General features: G+C 41.9%; 1 protein-coding gene across 2 annotated transcripts in view; it reads left to right on the top strand.

Moving 5' to 3' along the window:
* CCDC15 (coiled-coil domain containing 15) overlaps positions 1–10,120 on the top strand; it is a 96,473-nt gene extending 86,353 nt beyond the window's left edge. For both annotated transcript variants that reach the window (XM_078432917.2, XM_078432915.2), the window contains one exon: positions 9,967–10,120. In XM_078432917.2, the coding sequence (XP_078289043.2) occupies positions 9,967–10,043 (77 nt within the window). In that variant the 3' untranslated portion in view covers positions 10,044–10,120. The remainder of the gene's footprint in view (positions 1–9,966) is intronic.
* Positions 10,121–19,392: the final 9,272 nt, after the last annotated feature.

Below are 19,392 nucleotides of genomic sequence, written 5' to 3'. Positions count from 1 at the left end.
TGGGTCACGTGGTAGCTCTATGTTGAATGTTTTGAGGAATTGAAAACCGTTTTCCAAAGTGGCTGGCTATACCATTTTATATTTCTACCTATGGTGATAAGGGTTCAGATTTCTTCACATTTACCAACATGTGTCATTATCTGTCTCTGATTATAGCCATCCCACTGGGTGTGAAGTGGTATCTCACAGTGGTTTTAATTTGCATTTTCCTGGTGGCTAATAATGTTGAGCATCTCATGTGCTTATCAGCCATTTGTATATCTTCTTTGGAAAACTGTCTTTTTAGATCCTTTGCCCATTTGTACTTGGGTTATTTATCTTTTGATTATTGAGTTATGAGTGTTAGTATATTCTCTATATAGGTCTCTTATCAGACATATGATTAGTGAAGGTTTTCTCCCATTCTGGAGATTTTTTTTTCACTTTCTTGATGATTTTCTTTGCCACACAGAAGTTTTTAATTTTGATGAACTCAAATTCATTTAAACTTTTTCTTTTGTTTTTCTTTTGTTTCTTTAACCGATACCTAATCCAAGGTCACAAAGATTTATTCCTGTGTGTTCTAATAAGAGTTTTATAGTTTTAGTTCTTACATTTAGGTCTGTGATCTATTGTTTTTCTTTTTATAAGTTTATTTATTTTGATAGAGGGAGTGAGCAGGGGAGAGGCAGAGAGAGAGGGCGAGAGAGAATTTCAAGGAGCCTCCACACTGTCAGCATGGAGCCCGATGGCAGGGCTTGGACTCAGAAACCGTGAGATCGTGACTTGAGCTGAAACCAAGGGTTAGATGTTCAACCAACTGAGCCACCTAGGCGCCCCGGTCTGTGATCTATTTTGAGTTAATTTTTGTGTAGGTGTTAGACCTGGGTCCAACTTCACTTTTTTGAACGAGGATATCCAGTTGTCCTAGCTCCATTTGTTCAAAAAATTTATCATTTGTGCCGCTGAATTGATATGACATTCTTGTCAAAAATTAGTGGACCATTAAGGTGGGGGTTTATTTCTGAACTGAGTTCTATTCTATTAATCTATATGTTTATCATTATACCAGTACAATCTGTCTTGATTAATGTAGCTTTCTAGTATGTTATGAAGTTGGGAAGTGGAAGTCTTCCAACTTTGTTCTTCTTTTTCAAGATTGGTTTGCTATTCTGAGTCGCTTGCATTTTTCATATGAATTTTAAGATTACCTCCTGCAAAAAAAGCTAGCTGAGGGGCGCCTGGGTGGCGCAGTCGGTTAAGCGTCCGACTTCAGCCAGGTCACGATCTCGCGGTCCGTGAGTTCGAGCCCCGCGTCAGGCTCTGGGCTGATGGCTCGGAGCCTGGAGCCTGTTTCCGATTCTGTGTCTCCCTCTCTCTCTGCCCCTCCCCCGTTCATGCTCTGTCTCTCTCTGTCCCAAAAATAAATAAAAAACGTTGAAAAAAAAAAAAAATTTAAAAAAAAATAAAAAAAAAGCTAGCTGAGATTTTTTTTTTAATAGGGATTGCATTGAATCTATAGATCACTTTTGGAGCAATTACCTTGTGATTCATGAACACAAGATATCTTTACATTCATTTAAGTCTTCTTTAACTTCTTTCAACAATGTTCTGTAGTTTTTAGAGCATAAAATTTGTACTTACTTTGTTAAATTTATTCCAAAGTATCTTATTCTTTTTGATGCTATTTTCAATAGAATTATTTTCTTAATTTTATTTGCAGATTGTTCATTGCAAGTGTATAGTAATGTAATTGATTTTTTGTATATTATTCTTGTGTTCTGCAACCTTCCTGAACTCTTTTTTACTTTTAGTAGTTTTGGGGGGGTTTCTTGGGATTTTTTAATATATAAGATCTTCTCATTTGCAAATAGAGATAGTTTTGCTTTTTTCCTCTCTGATCTGGATGCCTTTTATTTCTTTTTCTTGCCTAATTGCCCTGGGTAGAACATCCAGTACCATGTTGAATAGGAATGATGAGTGGACATCCTTGTCTTGTTTCTAATCTTAGGGGGAAAACATTTGGTCTTTCATCATTATGTGTGATGTTTGCTGTGAGTTTTAATAAAAGCTTTTAATAAAGGGTCCCTGAATTCCCTTTATTAGTTTGAGGAAGTTACCTTTTGTTACTAGTTTGTTGAGTGTTTTTACCCTGAAAAAGTATTTAATGTTGTGAAATGTTTTTCTGCATCTATTAGGATTATTGTGTGTTTTTTGTCTTTTTTTTCTCTACTTAATAAAATGTATTACAATAATTGGTTTTCAGATGTCAGACCAACCTTTTACTGCTAGGATAAGTTGTATTAGTTCTTACCTATTTGGTCTTGTACTACAAGCTTTTTGCTTGTTCATTCTATTTTCTTTTTTTTTTTTTTTTTAGTTTGGTTATCTGAGATAGGTGAATTGATGTGTCTGACACCAAGTTCACAGTGAAATGATAATGGGATTAAATCTTGCATAGGATTAAGCAACTTTCCAGTCTTCTTCCTCTAGGTTCAGTCTATGAACATAAATCTCCCCTGAGCAGGAATATGTTTTTGCGTTGTAATTTGGTCATATATAAACAGTGTTAATGATTTATTTCTGTGGGGTTAGAGAATGCTGGGATAGCTAGCAGCTACCAAGGAGGAAGCCTGAGTCTCATAACCCTTACTGATGGTAGTGTGGCAAATCCTGTTTAAATTGGATGAATGCACTTTGAAAAGAAGCTTGGAATCTAAGAGTTTGCTAATTTATAAGTTTGTGAACTCATGGTTGGATGGACAAATTCTACAAGGTTTCTAAATGAGAAGGACCTATAAAAATGAAGAGACCTGGATGTAAGAAGTGAGCCTAAGTGAGATAGATTTTGATTTCTGGGAGGGGAGGGGGGGTATTAAGTTTGGACCCACTAATTCAAATAGGGTAGGTGGCAGACATTTCAAATAAACAACTGAGTAAGAATGAACTTTCTTAGATAATTATTTCTTTATTCTCCTCAAATTTCTTCTAGGTTTTCCCTCATACTTACCAGGTGGTGACAATGCTTCCTGTATCTCTGGAAAAACAAGCTGTCAAAGGGAGGTTCCCCAAGTTCCCACCATCCTACCTACCTGCCTACCTACCTGTGTATCTTAGTTCTTTTTTTTTTTTTTTTTTTCGACGTTTTTTATTTATTTTTGGGACAGAGAGAGACAGAGCATGAACGGGGGAGGGGCAGAGAGAGAGGGAGACACAGAATCGGAAACAGGCTCCAGGCTCTGAGCCATCAGCCCAGAGCCTGATGCGGGGCTCGAACTCACGGACCGCGAGATCGTGACCTGGCTGAAGTCGGACGCTTAACCGACTGAGCCACCCAGGCGCCCCTGTGTATCTTAGTTCTTAATATGGATAAACTTTTATTCTATCTTAGGCCTGCTCTGACTTGTGGCTAGATCCAGTTCCCTTCCACCTACTTAAGGAAACAATGCCTCAGCATTTCTCTGCCTTGTCTTCTGCATCATAATTTCCTCCTCACTCCTAGTCTTGCTATCAGTATATAAAGCTGCTGTGATTTCTTCCATCTTTAAAACCAACCAGAGAGAAGAAAACCTATCTTTCTTCGCCCTGCCTTCCCCTTTACCTACCACCAGCCTTCTCTGCTTCTCTTTCTGACAAAACTCCTTGAGTTGTCTCTACCTCCTCCTCCTGTTCTCACATTCTGTCTTGAATGCATTCTAGCAAGACATTTGCCTTCATCTCTCCAATGAAGATGCTTTTTTCAGAGTCACCAATGACTTCCATATTGTTAAATCCAATGGTCATTCATTCTCATACTTCCTCTTGACCTTTCAACAGAATTAAACATTTTTTTTTTTGAAGTTTCTTATCACCTGGCTTCTACAACACCAAAGCTTTTGATTTTTCTTCCAACTCAACTGGTTATTTCTTCTTCATTTCTTTTTGCTGTGTTTTCCTCATCTTTGAATATTAGGGTGTCACAGGGCTCAGTCCCTGGACTTCTTTTTTACCTACACTTACTCTTCTGGTAATCTCTTTTAGTCTGATAGTTTTTTAAAAAGTTTTTTTTAATGTTTATTTATTTTTGAGAGAGAGAGACCAAGCACAAGCAGGGGAAGGGCAGAGAGAGGGGACACAGAATCGGAAGCAGGCTCCAGGCTCTGAGCTGTCATCACAGAGCCCAACAAGGGGCTCAAACCCACAAGCTGTGAGATCATGACCTGAGCCGAATTTGGACGCTCAACCGACCGAGCCATCCAGGCACCCCAGTCTGATGTTTTTGTTTTTTGTTTTTAATTTACATTTATTTATTTTTAAAATTTTTTTTTAACGTTTATTTATTTTTGAGACAGAGAGAGACAGAGCATGAACGGGGGAGGGTCAGAGAGAGAGGGAGACACAGAATCGGAAACAGGCTCCAGGCTCTGAGCCATCAGCCCAGAGCCATCAGCCCAGAGCCTGACGCGGGGCTCGAACTCACAGACCGCGAGATCGTGACCTGAGCCAAAGTCGGACGCTTAACCGACTGAGCCACCCAGGCGCCCCAACATTTATTTATTTTTGATAGAGACAGAGCACAAGTGGGGGAGGGGCAGAGATAGAAGGAGACACAGAATTGGAAGCAGGCTCCAGGCTCCGAGCTGTCAGCACAGAGCCTGATGCAGGGCTCAAACTCACAAACCGCAAGATCATGACACGAGCCGAAGTCCGACGCTTAACCAACCGAGCCACCCAGGCGCCCCTGATGGTTTTAAATGTTATCTACATACTCCCAAATTTATATTCTGGTCCAGACCTCTCACTGAAATCAAACTGTTAACAACTCCAACTGCTTACTTGACATTTCCACATCGTTGGCCTCCCTCAAATTTGCTCCTTCTGCAATCTTTCCCATGTCAATTCCCATGTCCCATCTATTTATTGAGGCCGAGAAACTTGAAGAAATCATTGCCTTCTGTCTTTATCTCATTTTCATCCTTCATCACTTCCTCAGCAAATTGTGTCAGCTCTACCTTCAAAATGTATCTCCCATTCATGTTCCTTATCCTGCCAGATGCCTGGTCCAAACCACCAGCATCTCTCTCATGGATTACTGTAAGAGTTTCCTAAGTAATCTCTCTGCCTGTACTTTGTATACTTTCTCAGTACAGCAACCAAACTTAACACATCCAAAAACCAACCTTCTGGTCTCCACCTTTTACACACACATATGCATACCCCCTAACGACAACAAAAAAATCTGTTCCTTCAGTCTTCTCCATCTCAGCAAATGACAGCTCCATCTTTTTAGCCAAAAAAAAAAAAAAAAAAAAAAAAGAAGAAGAAGGAGAAGCATAGAGTCAACCTTTACTTGTGTCTTTCTTATGCAACTTCTTGTTGGCTCTACCTTGAAAATGTATGCAGTATACAACTACTTCTCAGTATCTGCCCCACTGCATCCCTGATCTGAGTCATCATCATTCCTGAATTATTGTGACGGTCTCCTAGTTGGTTATCTTGTTTCTATATTTGCCCCTTCCAGACTGTTCTTAGTACCACAACCAGAGCAGTCCTTTCAGAAAAAGTAAGATTGTATCACTCCTCTGCTCACAGTTCCCTTTGGCTATTCGGGAAATTTCAGCCAGAGTCCTTATTATGTCATACAAGGCCGTAAAAAATCTGGTCCTAATCCCTTTTGAGTCTTTATCTCCAACTGCTCTTTGTTTTTGCACATTCTGCTCATCTTTGTATTCCTTAGGACAGTCTAGGGACACTTTTGCTTTAGGGCTTTTTAATTTGCTGTTTGCTCTACATGGAGACACTTCTCCCTCAGGTAATATTTGGCTAACTTCCTTACCTCCTTTAAGTCTTTATTCAAATGTATCTTCTTAAAGGGCCTTCTGGACCCTTGGCCATCTTATTTTTTTTTTTTTTTTTTAAATCCTTATTTATTTGTTCTTGAGAGAGAGAGAGACTCTCAAGCGGGCTCTGCACTGCCCGCGTGGAGCTGGACTCAGGGCTCGAACTCACAAACTGTGAGATCATGACCTGAGCTATAATCAAGAGTTGGATGCTTAACCAACTGAGCCACTTAGGCACCCTTGACCATCTTATTTTAAAATCAACCCTCCTGACCACCTCCACACCCAGGTATTCCTTATCCCCTTTCTCTGCTTCACCTTTCTTCCTAATACTTCTTTCTGCATGACATACTATATATTTTACTTAATGTTTATTTTCTCTCTCTCCCTGCTGGATTGTATACTCCACAAAGACAGGGATTTTTGCTTATTCAATGGTTCATCCCCGGTTCTTAAGACTATGCCTGTCACATAATGGGCTCTCAGTAAATGTTTGTAAAATGAATGAACATTTTTGTCCTTTAAAAATTCCAAGTATTTCTACGTGATTAGTAGTTTTACCTAATGTTTTTGATCTTTACCCAAAAGGTCTTTGGACATCATTTTATTTTGTATTTTATTTTCTCATTGCTACTGTAATTTGGGACAAATAATTTAATTTCTCTGGACTATCGTATTCTCTTTTATAAAATAAGAGAGTTATACTAAGTGACCTTTAATCTCTCCTGTAGTGCTTAACATTGTATGGACTTAGTAATTACGTTTTATACTTTTGACCTCACTCTCAGGGTTTCCATTTCATTTGCTCTTCATGCTGAGCTTGCACTAGTGTAGGTTTTACTCGTGGACAGTGAGGCGAGGGTAGGGCAGGTTCGTTCTCCTCCACTCCGACTCCACCACCGACCTTGTCAGAGTAGATGCAGATTCGATAGGTCCCAGCGGACTAGGGGGGCAGAGCAGGTGGAAGAAGAGCAAGAAAGTATGGGTATACGTGCAGCAAGAGGAGCGCAATCCTGCTGTGCTGCTCCAAAGACAGGAACTTTATTGGTTCACAGAATCCGTGCCAAGCGATGGAACACATATATGATGGAGGCCACTTTAGGAATATGGTAGTAGCGGAGGATATTCACGTACTAGTTTTCCGGCAGTAAAAAACTGGTGCATGATACATTTTCCTAGGCAGTCCAACTAAAACAGCTTGCTCCAGTTGCTTTGGTTTTAGTAAACTCTGTGTTCTCCCTCTTGCACCGTTGTAGTATATTGCTTTAGTACATAACTTAATTGTCTAGGCCTCGCCCTTACCTAGTTAGCCCTTTTTTGATAGCAGGAATGAGATTGTCAGCAACTTTATTGACTACCCACTGGGCGCAGAGGCTAGAAACTGCTGCTTTCATCTCTCCTAACCACTTCAGGTGTGATAAAGGGGGTATCTGGTATTACTTTACCATGTTTACTTAGGTTATGTTTTTGGAGGCAAAATATTTCTTTTCATTTCACACTAGGTGTAGTGAGCATAATTTGTTTTGTGTCCCATCTTGGTGGGGCATTTCTCCATGCTTCTTTGAAAAAAAGATTTGGGAGATTGGAAATATTATTGAGGAAGATAAAGGAAATGCTCTCCTGGCATGCTAGGCCCATTTTGACAGGCAAACAACTTTGAATATGTTGACTTAGATTTTTATTTATTTATTTATGTATTTATTTATTTATTTATTATGTGTTTTTTAAATTATGTTTATTTATTTTTGAGAGAGAGACAGAATGCAAGTGGGGGGAGGGGCAGAGAGAGTGAGAGACACAGAGTCCGAAGCAGGCTCCAGGCTCTGAGCACAGAGCCAGATGCAGGCTTGAACTCACAGACCATGAGATCATGACCTGAGCCAAAGTTGGACGCTTAACCAACTGAGCCACCCAGGCACCCCAAAGTTTTAAAGCTGTTTTAAGGTGGAAATGAATAGTCCATGTCTGGTCTTGCTCTCACTGACCGCTATTAGAGGGGTATGCCAAGGAGAAGTCAAATTGCTTCCTTTTGAGTAAGACAGTTTGGTATTGTACCATATAAGTTGTCATCCCTTTTGGGCCCCACGATGAGATAGATCACCCTTGGTAGAAATTTTCACTCAATTCTTGGCTTAGGTTCTTTGCAACTGCCTATCCCCCCACCAGATATCTACAGCAGTCATTAGTTAATGAAACTGTTAGACATTTCCATCATCTGAACCCACTAATTCATCCTCACAACCTTAAGAGTAAGAGAAGCAGACATTGTGCCTCTTGGTATGATGCAATACAAAACATACGGTGCCTTCTGTGAAGTATTTGTGCCCTGCAAAAGTTGAAACTGAATATGATCAAGCCTGTAAGCTTTTCTCATCTGGGTTCTGGGAGGAAATTGAGTCCTACTGTCCTATGGAATCTACTGTATATAATAAGGTAACCTCTCTCCTATTCACTTAGAATGGCACCACGCACCATCCTGGGAAGAATTGAGAAAATAGCCACTCAAATTGTTCTCTGTGTTTTCTGGTTTAGATGAAGACAATATGTAAAGAGAAGGGTGGTGAGGATTCTATTTACAGGAAATAGAGGGAAACAAATTATACTATGAGAAAGTAGAAATCCAAAGGATGAGTCATTCTAAAGTAAACTGGCAATTTCTTCAACAAGTTAATGGCTTGAATTTAAAAAACGGGGAGATGGTTCTAGATTAAGACAGACTTCTGGAGATAACAACCACCGAATATAATGTATGGACTTTGTTTGGATCCTGATGTGAAAAAAAGCAATCTGTCTTTGAAGCAGGCAAGAGAATTTGAAGAGTCTTAAGTTTGGTAGATATGATGAAGTATTATGTGAAAATATCTATACAGATATGGATACTGAAGTATATCGGGATGAAATGAAATTATGCTTGAGATTTACTTTAATTCAACAAAATGAGACAACAGAGATAAAGTCAGTGTGGCAAAAGTTTGATGATAACGAATCTAGACCATGGGTATGTCAGGGTCTCATGTTATTCAGTCTGTTTTTGTGTATGTTTGAATTTTCTTAAAAACAATTCAGTTTAAAAACGTTGGTCCTGAAATAACCTCGTTAGCATTATAAGTGTCCTCCTCGCTCTCTCTGCTCCCCCTCCCCATAAATAATAGAAGGTTTAGGTATGAAAGTAGTATCCCTTAGTTGTGGGACTTCTGACCTAGTTGTTATTATCAGTTATTATTAGAACCTAGAGGCCGCAGCATTTTGTGGCCTTTCTATAAGAAGGGGTGATTAAATAGAAATAGGTTCATTCCAGCAGGTGGAAGTTCTCTAATACAGCTCACACCCTGAATCATCAGATAGGCACCCAGTCACCTGGTTTTATAATCTGATGAATTCCCAGGCATATAAAAATTCAGAAGATCAGGGATGAAAGACCATGGGGAACATCAGGGTAGAAATGACAAAAAGAATGAATTGGCGATTGTAAAAGAACATAGGGACATCCAATTTGACCTTTTAATGCCTAAGTGAAAAAGTTTTCTATATGCCTCAGTTGTTATGACATTTATGTTTGATTTGCATTTAGTTATTTTATTTATTGTTCCTTCTTACACTGAGCTTTTTTACCACTAAAGCCAGATTTTTTTTTAAGGCAGAGAATCAAGGAAAGAGGGTTTGCCTCATTGCCAGATGGATGGGTGTGTTATGTAAATTGAAAATTAGCATATCTTCTTTATTGCTTAACCAGAAATGAGATGATGCCTACGTACATTTTAATTCTTCCTGCTCAAAACTTGAGGTAACCCTCATCCAACAGGATCTTATCACCTTATCAAGATTGGGTTATGGTTCAGCTAGAGGAAGGAGGTGCCTTAACCTGCTTTCCTAGGTGGGCACTGTGTTTTTTGTAAGGAGTTCAAAGCAATTGCCGTAGAGCTGACCAACCCATCTTTTTCTGTCACTCATCAGTACTTTATACCTACACATCAAACTTGACTGTCCTACAGCTCTGTCCTTGAGGGTTCAGAGTCAGGGAGTCTTCAGGTACCTCATTTGCAAATATCTTTTCCCATTCTATAAGTTGCCTGTTAGTTCTGTTGGTTGTTTTCTTCACTGTGCAAAAGGTTTTTATTTTGAGGAGGTCCCAATAGTTCATTTTTGCTTTTGTTTCCCTTGTCTCCAGAGAGATGTCAAGTGAGAAGTTGCTGCGATCAAGGTCAAAGAGGTTGCTGCCTGTTTTCTCCTGTAGGATTTTGGTGATCTCCTGTCAACATTTGGGTAGAATCTCCAAACATGCTGTCATATTTGACTTTTAAAATACCTGTTCATTACCTGAACCGTTTATTTATTTTTATTTTTTTTTATTTAATTTTTTATTTTTAAAATTTTACATCCAAATTAGCGTATAGTGCAACAATGATTTCAGGAGTAGATTCCTTAGTGCCCCTTATCCATTTAGCCCATCCCCCCTCCCACAACCCCTCCAGCAACCCTCTGTTTGTTCTCCATATTTATGAGTCTCTTCTGTTTTGTCCCCCTCCCTGTTTTTATATTATTTTTTTTCCCTTCCCTTATGTTCATCTGTTTTGTCTCTTAAAGTCCTCATGTGATTGAAGTCATATGATACTTCTCTTTCTCTGACTGACTAATTTCACTTAGCATCATACCCTCCAGTTCCATCCATGTAGTTGCAAATGGCAAGATTTCATTCTTTTTGATTGCCGAGTAATACTCCATTGTATATATAAACCACATCTTCTTTATCCATTCATCCATCGATGGACATTTGGGCTCTTTCCATACTTTGGCTATTGTTGATAGTACTGCTATAAACACGGGGGTGCATGTGTCCCTTCGAAACAGCACACCTGTATCCCGTGGATAAATGCCTAGTAGTGCAATTGCTGGGTCGTAGGTTACCTGAACTGTTTAGTTCATCTGTTTTCAACCTGACTGGATTTTTTTAATTTGAGGTGTGTGTGTGTGTGTGTGTGTGTGTGTGTGTGTGTGTGTGTGTCTTCATTTGGTGCAGTAAATAGACAGGGACTTGATAAGACTTGAAGGACTTGATAAGGCAACACACAAAGACTTGAAAGAAACTGATGAATTTTCTGTTTTTTGTGTTTTATTTGTTTTTTTATTCTCGAGAGGCCTGGGAATGTTCCCCTCTCTCTGACTGAAACTCTGTCATTATAAACTTGGAAGAACCTGTCCAAGTTCATTGGTAGGAAGGGGTAAACCAGCTTTAGAAACAGCGATCAGTAAATAGAAATTATTAGAGCCCATTTTGACATATGGTGAATATCTAGATGACATTGATTCTAAGAAGGGAAGACTTGGGACAGAGAATAAGAGCCTCTCAGAAGGTAGGTCTAGGATTAGGACTCTTTGTCCCAGGAATTTCAGTCTTGGACTTGATTCCTGCATCTTGCAGGCAGTCCTTCATGTATTTTACAAGGCATGCCACTATTATACTAGGAGCCAAGGATCTGAGGGCCGTACTCAAGGGTTTTGTGGAGAAATTCTAGGGTGAAAAGATTGCTGGGCCAAAGGAGATATAAGAGAGTTTTTCCAGACCTTGGTTGCCATAGACATCTAGGGGTGGCAGGAATATCTTCAGATTTTATTGGGTGGCACTGGTTTGTTTATTCAGACCTTTTAAAAACTTGCTAGTAAAACTCTTCCCTTGAAGACCTTTCAATCCTTGCCTGTGAAAAGTATGGGTCTTTGAAGTCACATGCTTCTGATTTCGAAACCAAATTTCCAATTTTTATTTGTCCAACCTGTTCTCCCTGTTTCATTCCTCTTGCCTCACAACATTAAAATGTGTTCCCACTTGTAGACCCAAGAGAACAGCAGTGTAAGGTGGGGAGGCAGTTCCACACTTATCCCAGGTGCTAAGAGGGAGTTTGATTTTACATATGGAGAAGTCCTCAGGGAGAGATGCTGTCTCATCTTTCTACCACCATCACTGTGTAAATCAGGCATGCCAGTTCTCCATAAGCTTAAATTTCCTTGTCTGAGGAGATTATCTCCTAGCCATCCAGTGGTGCAGAGGAAGGTGTCAGACAAGAACTAGGAACTGGGGTGGTACCTGGATGGCTCAGTCGGTTTAAGCGTCCAACTTTGGCTGAGGTCATGATCTCACGGTCAGTGAGTTCGGGCCCAGAGTCGGACTCTGTGTGGACAGCTTGGAGCCTGGAGCCTGCTTCCGATTCTGTGTCTCCCTCTCTCTCTGCCACTCCCCCATTCACACTCTCTCTCTCTCTCTCAAAAATAAGTAAACATTAAAAATATTTAAAAAAAAAAAAAAAAAAAAAAGAACTAAGAACTTGGAATCTAAGGAACACTACCGAAATCTTGCTTGATGTTAACTTGAGTCATATGGACAGCTCATCCCGCTACTTACGGCATATTCTCAAAAGAGGGAATTTATATTTAAAAGGTAAATTTCTTATTTTTTTTCCCATCTCTTGTTTCTAGAATTAGCAAGCTGAGAACTACTGGAAGGAACTTAAAAGTTGATGAACAGCTGCCTCCCCCTCCGACCCCCCAACACTTGTCTTGTTACAAAACTTTTAAAAAATAATTACAGGTATACAGGAAGTTGTAAAAGTAGTTCAGATAGGTTCTATGTAGGCTTCACCTGGTTTCCCCCAATGGTTATATTTTATGTAACTATAGTATAATATCAAAACCAGAAAGTTGACATTGGTACAATATGTATGTATAGTTTTATGTGTGCCATTTCCACCTGTGTAGATTTGTGTAAATACCACCACAGTCAAGATACAAAATTATTCCATCACCACAAAGATCTCCTCTTACTACCCCTGTAGTCATACTCGCACACCCCTCCCGTTTACCACCGTCTCTAACCCCCGGCTACCACTAATCCATTTCCATCTCCATAATTTTGTCATTTCGAGAACATTAGATAAGTGGAATCATACAGCAAGTGGTCATTTGAGATTAATTTTTTTTCTCTCAGCTTAATGACACCGAGATCTATCCAAGTTGCTGTGTGTATCAATAGCTTGTTCCCCTTATTGTTGAATTGTGTCCCGTGGTATGGGGACCACAGTTTGTTTAACCCCTCATTCATTGAGGGACATTTTGGTTGTTTCTAGTATTTTGCCATTACAGATAAGGCTGCTGTGGACATTTGTGTACAGGTTTGTGTGGACAGAAGATTTCACTTATTTGAGATAAATGCCCAGAGTATCGCTAATGGACTGTATGGTAAGTGAATGTTTAGTTTTTTAAGAAAGGGATAGCATGCAGTTGGGTTCTGGTTTTAATCCTTTCTGTCAGGTGGGTGGTTGAAATCCAGCTTTCTTCTTGGCCTCCATTGATACCCTTTGGTGGGGGTTGGGGAAGGACACCTCATTACCGCTTGGTTAGTGGGAGTTCTGGCTCTCTACTGACATCACCCTGCCTGGGATCAGGAGGGTGCCTCCTTACTGATCCCCACATGTCCTCCACTAACACCGTGGTGTTAGGGGCTAGGTGCTCATTACCACTGGAAGCTGGTGAAAGTTCTGGCCTCCCATTTGTAGTTTCCTTACACCACTCTGACTGTGGGGCTGGGGGGATACCTCGTTACAGCCAGGCCCAAATGGATGTTGAGGCTCCCTGCTTTGCTTTTGCTGGTAGGAGTGGGAAGGGGCTGCCAAGTTTTCTGTGGTGTTTGGTGGGAGTAGGGTGGCTATTGCTAGACTACCCCCGTCTGGATCCTTTAACTAGATATAGCTGGCTTTTCTTTTTTTCTTCTTCTTTGTGCTGTTGGCTCTTCCAGATGGCTGGCTTCTCCAACATCCAGTTCAGATAGATGAAGCAAAAAGCAAACACAGACAAATCACTGCTGTGTCTCTCCTCAGATCTTTTCCTAGCTCATCCAGAGTCATGTATATGTTGCTATATATATATATATATATATATATATATATATATATATATAATGCCCAGGGTTTTCAGCATTTAGTGAGAGTAGGGAGAATTGAGTCTATTCCATCTTGATCCAGAACGAGAAATCTCACAAAGAGCTTTCAAGTGGCCATTTCTCCTCTAAGGACATAAATCCGATCATGTCTCAACCCTCCTTAAAACCCTCCTCATCATATCCTGTCCAAAGGCTAAAATCCCAAGCCCTTAACATGGACTTTTAAGGCTCTTCAGTATCTTACAACCAGGTATAACAGTCCTAACGTCTGCAGCTCCACACTTTGGACATGCCACCCTCCAGCTACATGGATTTCGCATGCACCACTTAAATATATCTGTCTTGCTTTTTTGTGCTTCCTTGTTGAGCACACACTAGTGCCTGTGCACTCTGCTGCTCCTGTCTCCTCTTCTCTACTTGGCAGTCACCTAGCTGTACTTCAGTTCTGCTTCTTGTATTACCTGCTGTGAAGCCTTTCAAGACTTTCCCAGTTATCGGAACCTTTCTCAGTGCCACCATAGCAGAATGAACATAATCCTGCAAGCTATTTCTTATTTGAACTGATTTATTCTACTGGAGCTCTTTGAGGTGGAATTATGTCTCTATCCATCTCTGTCCCATTCAACTGTAAATCCTTTGAGGGTAGGGGCAGTACCTGTCCTATTTATCAATGTATCTCTAGCAGAGTGCTGTGCCTGGCACATAGTTGACACTTAACAAGTGTTTATTAAATGAATAGATGAGTAACTTGTTACTTCCAGATACCAGAGCAGCCAAAAATTGTCCTCAGCTTGCATGACTAGGCTGCCTGAGGCCACCTCACTTTTGTCATTACCATATCTTTTTTTTTTTTTTATTTCTGCACACATACCCCCCAAAAAAATGACTTTGGGAGACTAATGATTTAACTGCTTCCTCAATCTGCTCCTCCCTTTCCTGCTTTTAGGTCACGCTCATATATATTTGCTGCCATCACTGGTTGACCATTTGAGAGCAGGGCCGCCTCCTTGTTCAGCTGATAGTAGTCTCCTTTAAAGACCATTCTTCTGGCCAGTATGAACCATCCATCAGTCCTGCCTTGAAGAGACTGAAGCCCTTACTTTTGACCATTTATATCAAGGCTAGAACTTTCTTGGCCAAACCCTTCCAGAACATTGTCTTTTCAATGAAACAAAATCTCTTGGGGTACATGGTCACTTTGCTTGTCTCTATCTTTTGACTGTGTTGGCTGGAAGAATTTATTTATTTATTTATTTATTTATTTATTTATTTAATTTATTTTGAGAGACAGAGCAGAGGAGGGGCAGAGAGAGAGACGGAGAGAGAGAATCCCAGGCAGTCTCCGTGCTGTCAGCATGGAGCCCAATATGGGGCTCGAACTCATGAGATCATGACCTGAGCCAAAACCAAGAGTCGGACACTTAACTGACTGAGCCCCCCAGGCCCCCCAGTGTTTATTTATTTTTGAGAGAGAGAGAGAGAAAGCATGAGTCGGGGAGGGGCAGAGAGAGAGGAAGACACAGAATCTGAAGCAGGGTCCAGGCTCTGAGCTGTCGGCACAGAGCCTGACACGGGGCTCAAACTCATCAACCAGGAGATCATGACCTGAGCTGAAGTCGGACGCTTCACCGACTGAGCCACCCAAGCGCCCCAGCTAGAAGATATTTAATTGCAGTTCTTTTTAGTGAAATGTCAGCATCTGACATATTTGAAATAATAATAGCTTCTTTCATTTTTTTATGACACTTTACTCAACCCATACATCCATCCTTGTCAACCTGAAATTATTCAACATGTGTTATCATGATGCTTACAATAACTTCACTGAGTAAAGTCATATATACACAGATACCCATATACATACACATGCACACACAAACACATATACACACACAGGATATTAAGGATTTACAAGTCAAACCTATTTGCTATACTCATTGGTGGTTTTTAAGGACTCCAATCTTGACCCCTATGTTTTGTTCTCATTTGTAGTGACCATTGGTGTCTGTCCATTGTAGGCAATATCTCATGCACATATAATAATCAGTGCTCCACTTACCAAACCTACTTAATCTGGCCAGGCACTTTTTATATGCAGAATTTTCAAAGTTTATTTATTTTGAGAGAGAGAAACAGAGCACACAAGCAGGGGAGGGGCTGAGAAAGAGAGAGAGTATCTCAAGCAGGTTCCACACTGTCAGCGCAGAGCCCAATGTGGGGCTCAAACTCACAAACTGTGAGATCATGACCTTAATGGAAATCAAAAGTCAGATGCTCAACTGACTGAGCCACCCAGGTTCCCTTATATGCACAATTTTTAATTCTTACAGCCACCCTGCAGGGTAGATATTATGACCCACATTTCACAGCTGAAAGAACTGAGGTTCAGAGAGGTAGTAATATCTTAGGATCGACTCCGTCTCAAGCCTATGTTGTTTTCACTACAATACTCAGCATCTTAATAAAAAGGCCTAATATGAACTTGAATCTTTATTTTTTTTTAATGTTTATTTATTTCTGAGAGAGAGAGATAGACAGCGTGGGGGTGGTGGGCAGAGAGAGAGGGAGACAGAGAATCCCAAGCAGGCTCTGCAGCTAGCTGTCAGTGCAGAGCCCGATGTGGGGCTTGAACTCACCAACTGAGATCATGACCGAGCCAAAACCAAGAATCTGACGCTTACGTGACTGAGTCACCCAGGCACCCTGAAATTGATTCTTTGAAAGGTTGGATAATCTCTATGTCCCCTAATATCCCAACTCCTACCCCATTAATCAAGGGTCTGGGTCTTGATTCTATCAAGAAATTTCACAATAATTATCATAAAAAATGATGCCACTTTCTGTTTAGTAAGACAAAAGTGGGGAGGAGGGCAGTGAGAATAACACTTGTATGTGTGTGGTTGGATTTTGGAGTTCTGTTGCCTAATGGCTTATTCTCATGGCACTTCTCATAGGCTTCCTCCAGCCTTTGGGTCTCCGGGTCCCTTAGAAAAAAACAGGGAGGATGCTGTTGCCATATCTAAAAGGGCCAGTACAGCCTACTGGCTACCCAGAAAGTCCTGTGGGTGATCAGTGACACTTGCTAGCAGTAAGAACTGGCATTTGATGAACAAAAAGGCCATCTCCTGTCCTATAAGTGCATGATACTAAACCACAGCAAGCATTTTTTTTTAATGTTTATTTATCCTTGAGAGACAGAGAGAGACAAAGCGTGAGCAGGGGAGGGGCAGAGAGAGAGGGAAACACAGAATCCAAAGCAGGCTCCAGGCTTCGAGCTGTCAGCACAGAGCCCGACGTGGGGTCCAAACCCACGAACTGCGAGATCACAACCCCAGCTGAAGCCGGACACCCAACCGACCAAGCCACCCAGGTGCCCCTAAACCACAGTAAGCATTTTTGACAAATGATGGAGGACTATCCACAATAAGAACTAGATATCTTTTCCTTTAGTTTCAGATTCAGTAACTCATCCATTCCCTTCTTATTGCCATCAGATACTGCTGTCCGCACCCTGCAGGGTTTGAGGAGTGTAAGGGGTGCCAGAGAACAGGAAGGTGAGTCAAGAGTGGAGAGCTTGTGTAGGTGAGTGAAAGGATTATCTGAGCCATAACATCCTCTTTGTCACTCCCCCAAGCTGCAGGAAATAAGGAGATTGTCCCGCTCACCCACAGGAGCAAGTAAGGGACATTGGTAAGAGTCTATTATTACCAAAGACATTACCAAGCTGCCATCCTGGCCCCTGAACAGGAGTATGTGGCTGGAACTCACAGGGAAGGAACTGGAACAAGGCAAAGACTATCTCAGGACTGGCCCTGCTCCCAGCTACTTGTTGGCACTCCGGGCACATTAGCCGTACCACGACGAGGGCATATTAGTAATGTCTCTCTGAGAGCTCCAGCCCCAGGCAAGCATGGTCCGCTAAGAGGCACAAACACCATGTCTCCTGAGAGGCATGTGAAACGAGCAGTGATGAGAGTTATTACTTGTCTTCTTACTGTCTGAAATCAAAAGAGATGTTCCACACCACTGAAGACTGGGTGGCACCTCTGGAGCCATGGAGATGGTCCCCTCCATTCCTCAAGTGATGTCCATGTTCTCCTCCCGTATAGCATCGAGTAACTCAGCGGCTTCCTTGGCTCATTTGTATTTCAACTCTATCCTTCTCTTTAGTCCCTTAGGAACAAGTAGCTGTCTTCCTGGGGATATCAGCTCATTTTTCTAGTTTGTTTTCTACCCCTTAACCTGCTTTCATTCAGGCCTAATGTCTACTGGGTGTTGCTGACCCCAGAGCTGGTCTGTCATACATTCTGAAACATCAGGTGTCTCCTGGGATTATCCCAGGTAAACCAGAATGGATCCCAGATGGATAATGCCCATCTCACTGACTTGTGAGAATGAAATGAACGGACATCTAGGCATAGTGAGTGGTATAATTGGGGGTTAAGTTAGCTGCTGTTTGCTATGCTCTCCCGTTGGTGTTTCACCTCTCTGTACTGTACCTAATCTAGCATTGGCTCCTTCCGCCTCCTTTCCTCTTTTCTCTCCACCCCTTTACCTCCTGTCCTCTCCTTGTTGTCTTCATTTCTGCCACCAGACCTCAGCCTCTGACTGCCTGGCATCAACAGGGTTTCACAACTCTGCTTACCCTCTTTTTGCTTGATTCTAGGGCTGGGAACAGCCAGGCCCTTCATTCTGGGCCCTGACCTGTTTGGTGGAATTGTTGCCTTCTTTTGCTGACCTTGCGCGTAGGGTCTGGCCACCCCTAGGACTTGGGGGCAGTGCGGTGTTGGGGCTGAAGCCAATTTGCACAGACCCGTTTCTATTTTATGCTCTATTAACAACTTTATTTTCCAAGTGAATGCTTCCTCTCTCCCCCCTCCCCCCCCCCCCGGCCCCGTACAATTCACCTGTGGGCTTGTATCCAAAGATCTCACAATATCTTCTTTAAAAAAAATTTTTTTAATGGTTTTTAAATTTATTTTTGAGAGAGAGGGTGACAGTTGGGGAGCGTGAGGGGCAGAGAGAGAGGGACACACAGAATCCGAAGCAGGCTTAAGGCTCTGACCTGTCAGCACAGACCCACATGTGGGGCTCAAACCCACCAACCTCGAGATCATGGCCTGAGCCCAAGTCGGACCCTTAACCTACTGAGCCACCCAGGTGGCTCACCCCACAATGTCTTCTCTTTAGAGATGGAAACATACCCTGGAAATCTTTAGGCCACCTGCAGAGCACTTTTAAGGCACAGAATTCTGTGCTCCTTCACACAGCAGCTGCCTGGCTGCTCGCCTCCAGAAGGGAGAGAAGGAATGGCTGCAAGATTATCCCCCCAAGAGTGCGTGGAAGGCCAGTCCTTCTGGGGAAGGGGAATGCTAGAATCCTGCCTGGCTCAATACACAGCCTGGAACCTGAGTGGGACAGGAAGCCCCTGCCAGGCCTGGGAGATATATTTGGGCCAACATCATAGCTCCCTGAAAACCTCCTTTGCTCTGAGGGTGCGCCCCAACTCAGGTCAGTGTAATGCTGGGGACCACTGGGTGTCAGGTTTCCCAGCGTGCCTCAGTTTCCCGGTGTGTGTCGGGAGCCGCTCCTCGGGAGAGAAGGGCGCTTCAGGAACCGGCTGCGGGCGGACGGAAGGTCGCGTACAGCTGGCTAGTCTGGGCTCGC

The sequence above is a fragment of the Panthera onca genome, chromosome D1, assembly GCF_046562875.1.
Source record: "Panthera onca isolate mPanOnc1 chromosome D1, mPanOnc1 haplotype 2, whole genome shotgun sequence".
In the NCBI taxonomy this organism is placed as follows: Eukaryota; Metazoa; Chordata; class Mammalia; order Carnivora; family Felidae; genus Panthera; species Panthera onca.
The sequence above is the reverse complement of the archived record's forward strand: the minus strand, read 5'-3'. Positions and strand labels throughout refer to the sequence as shown.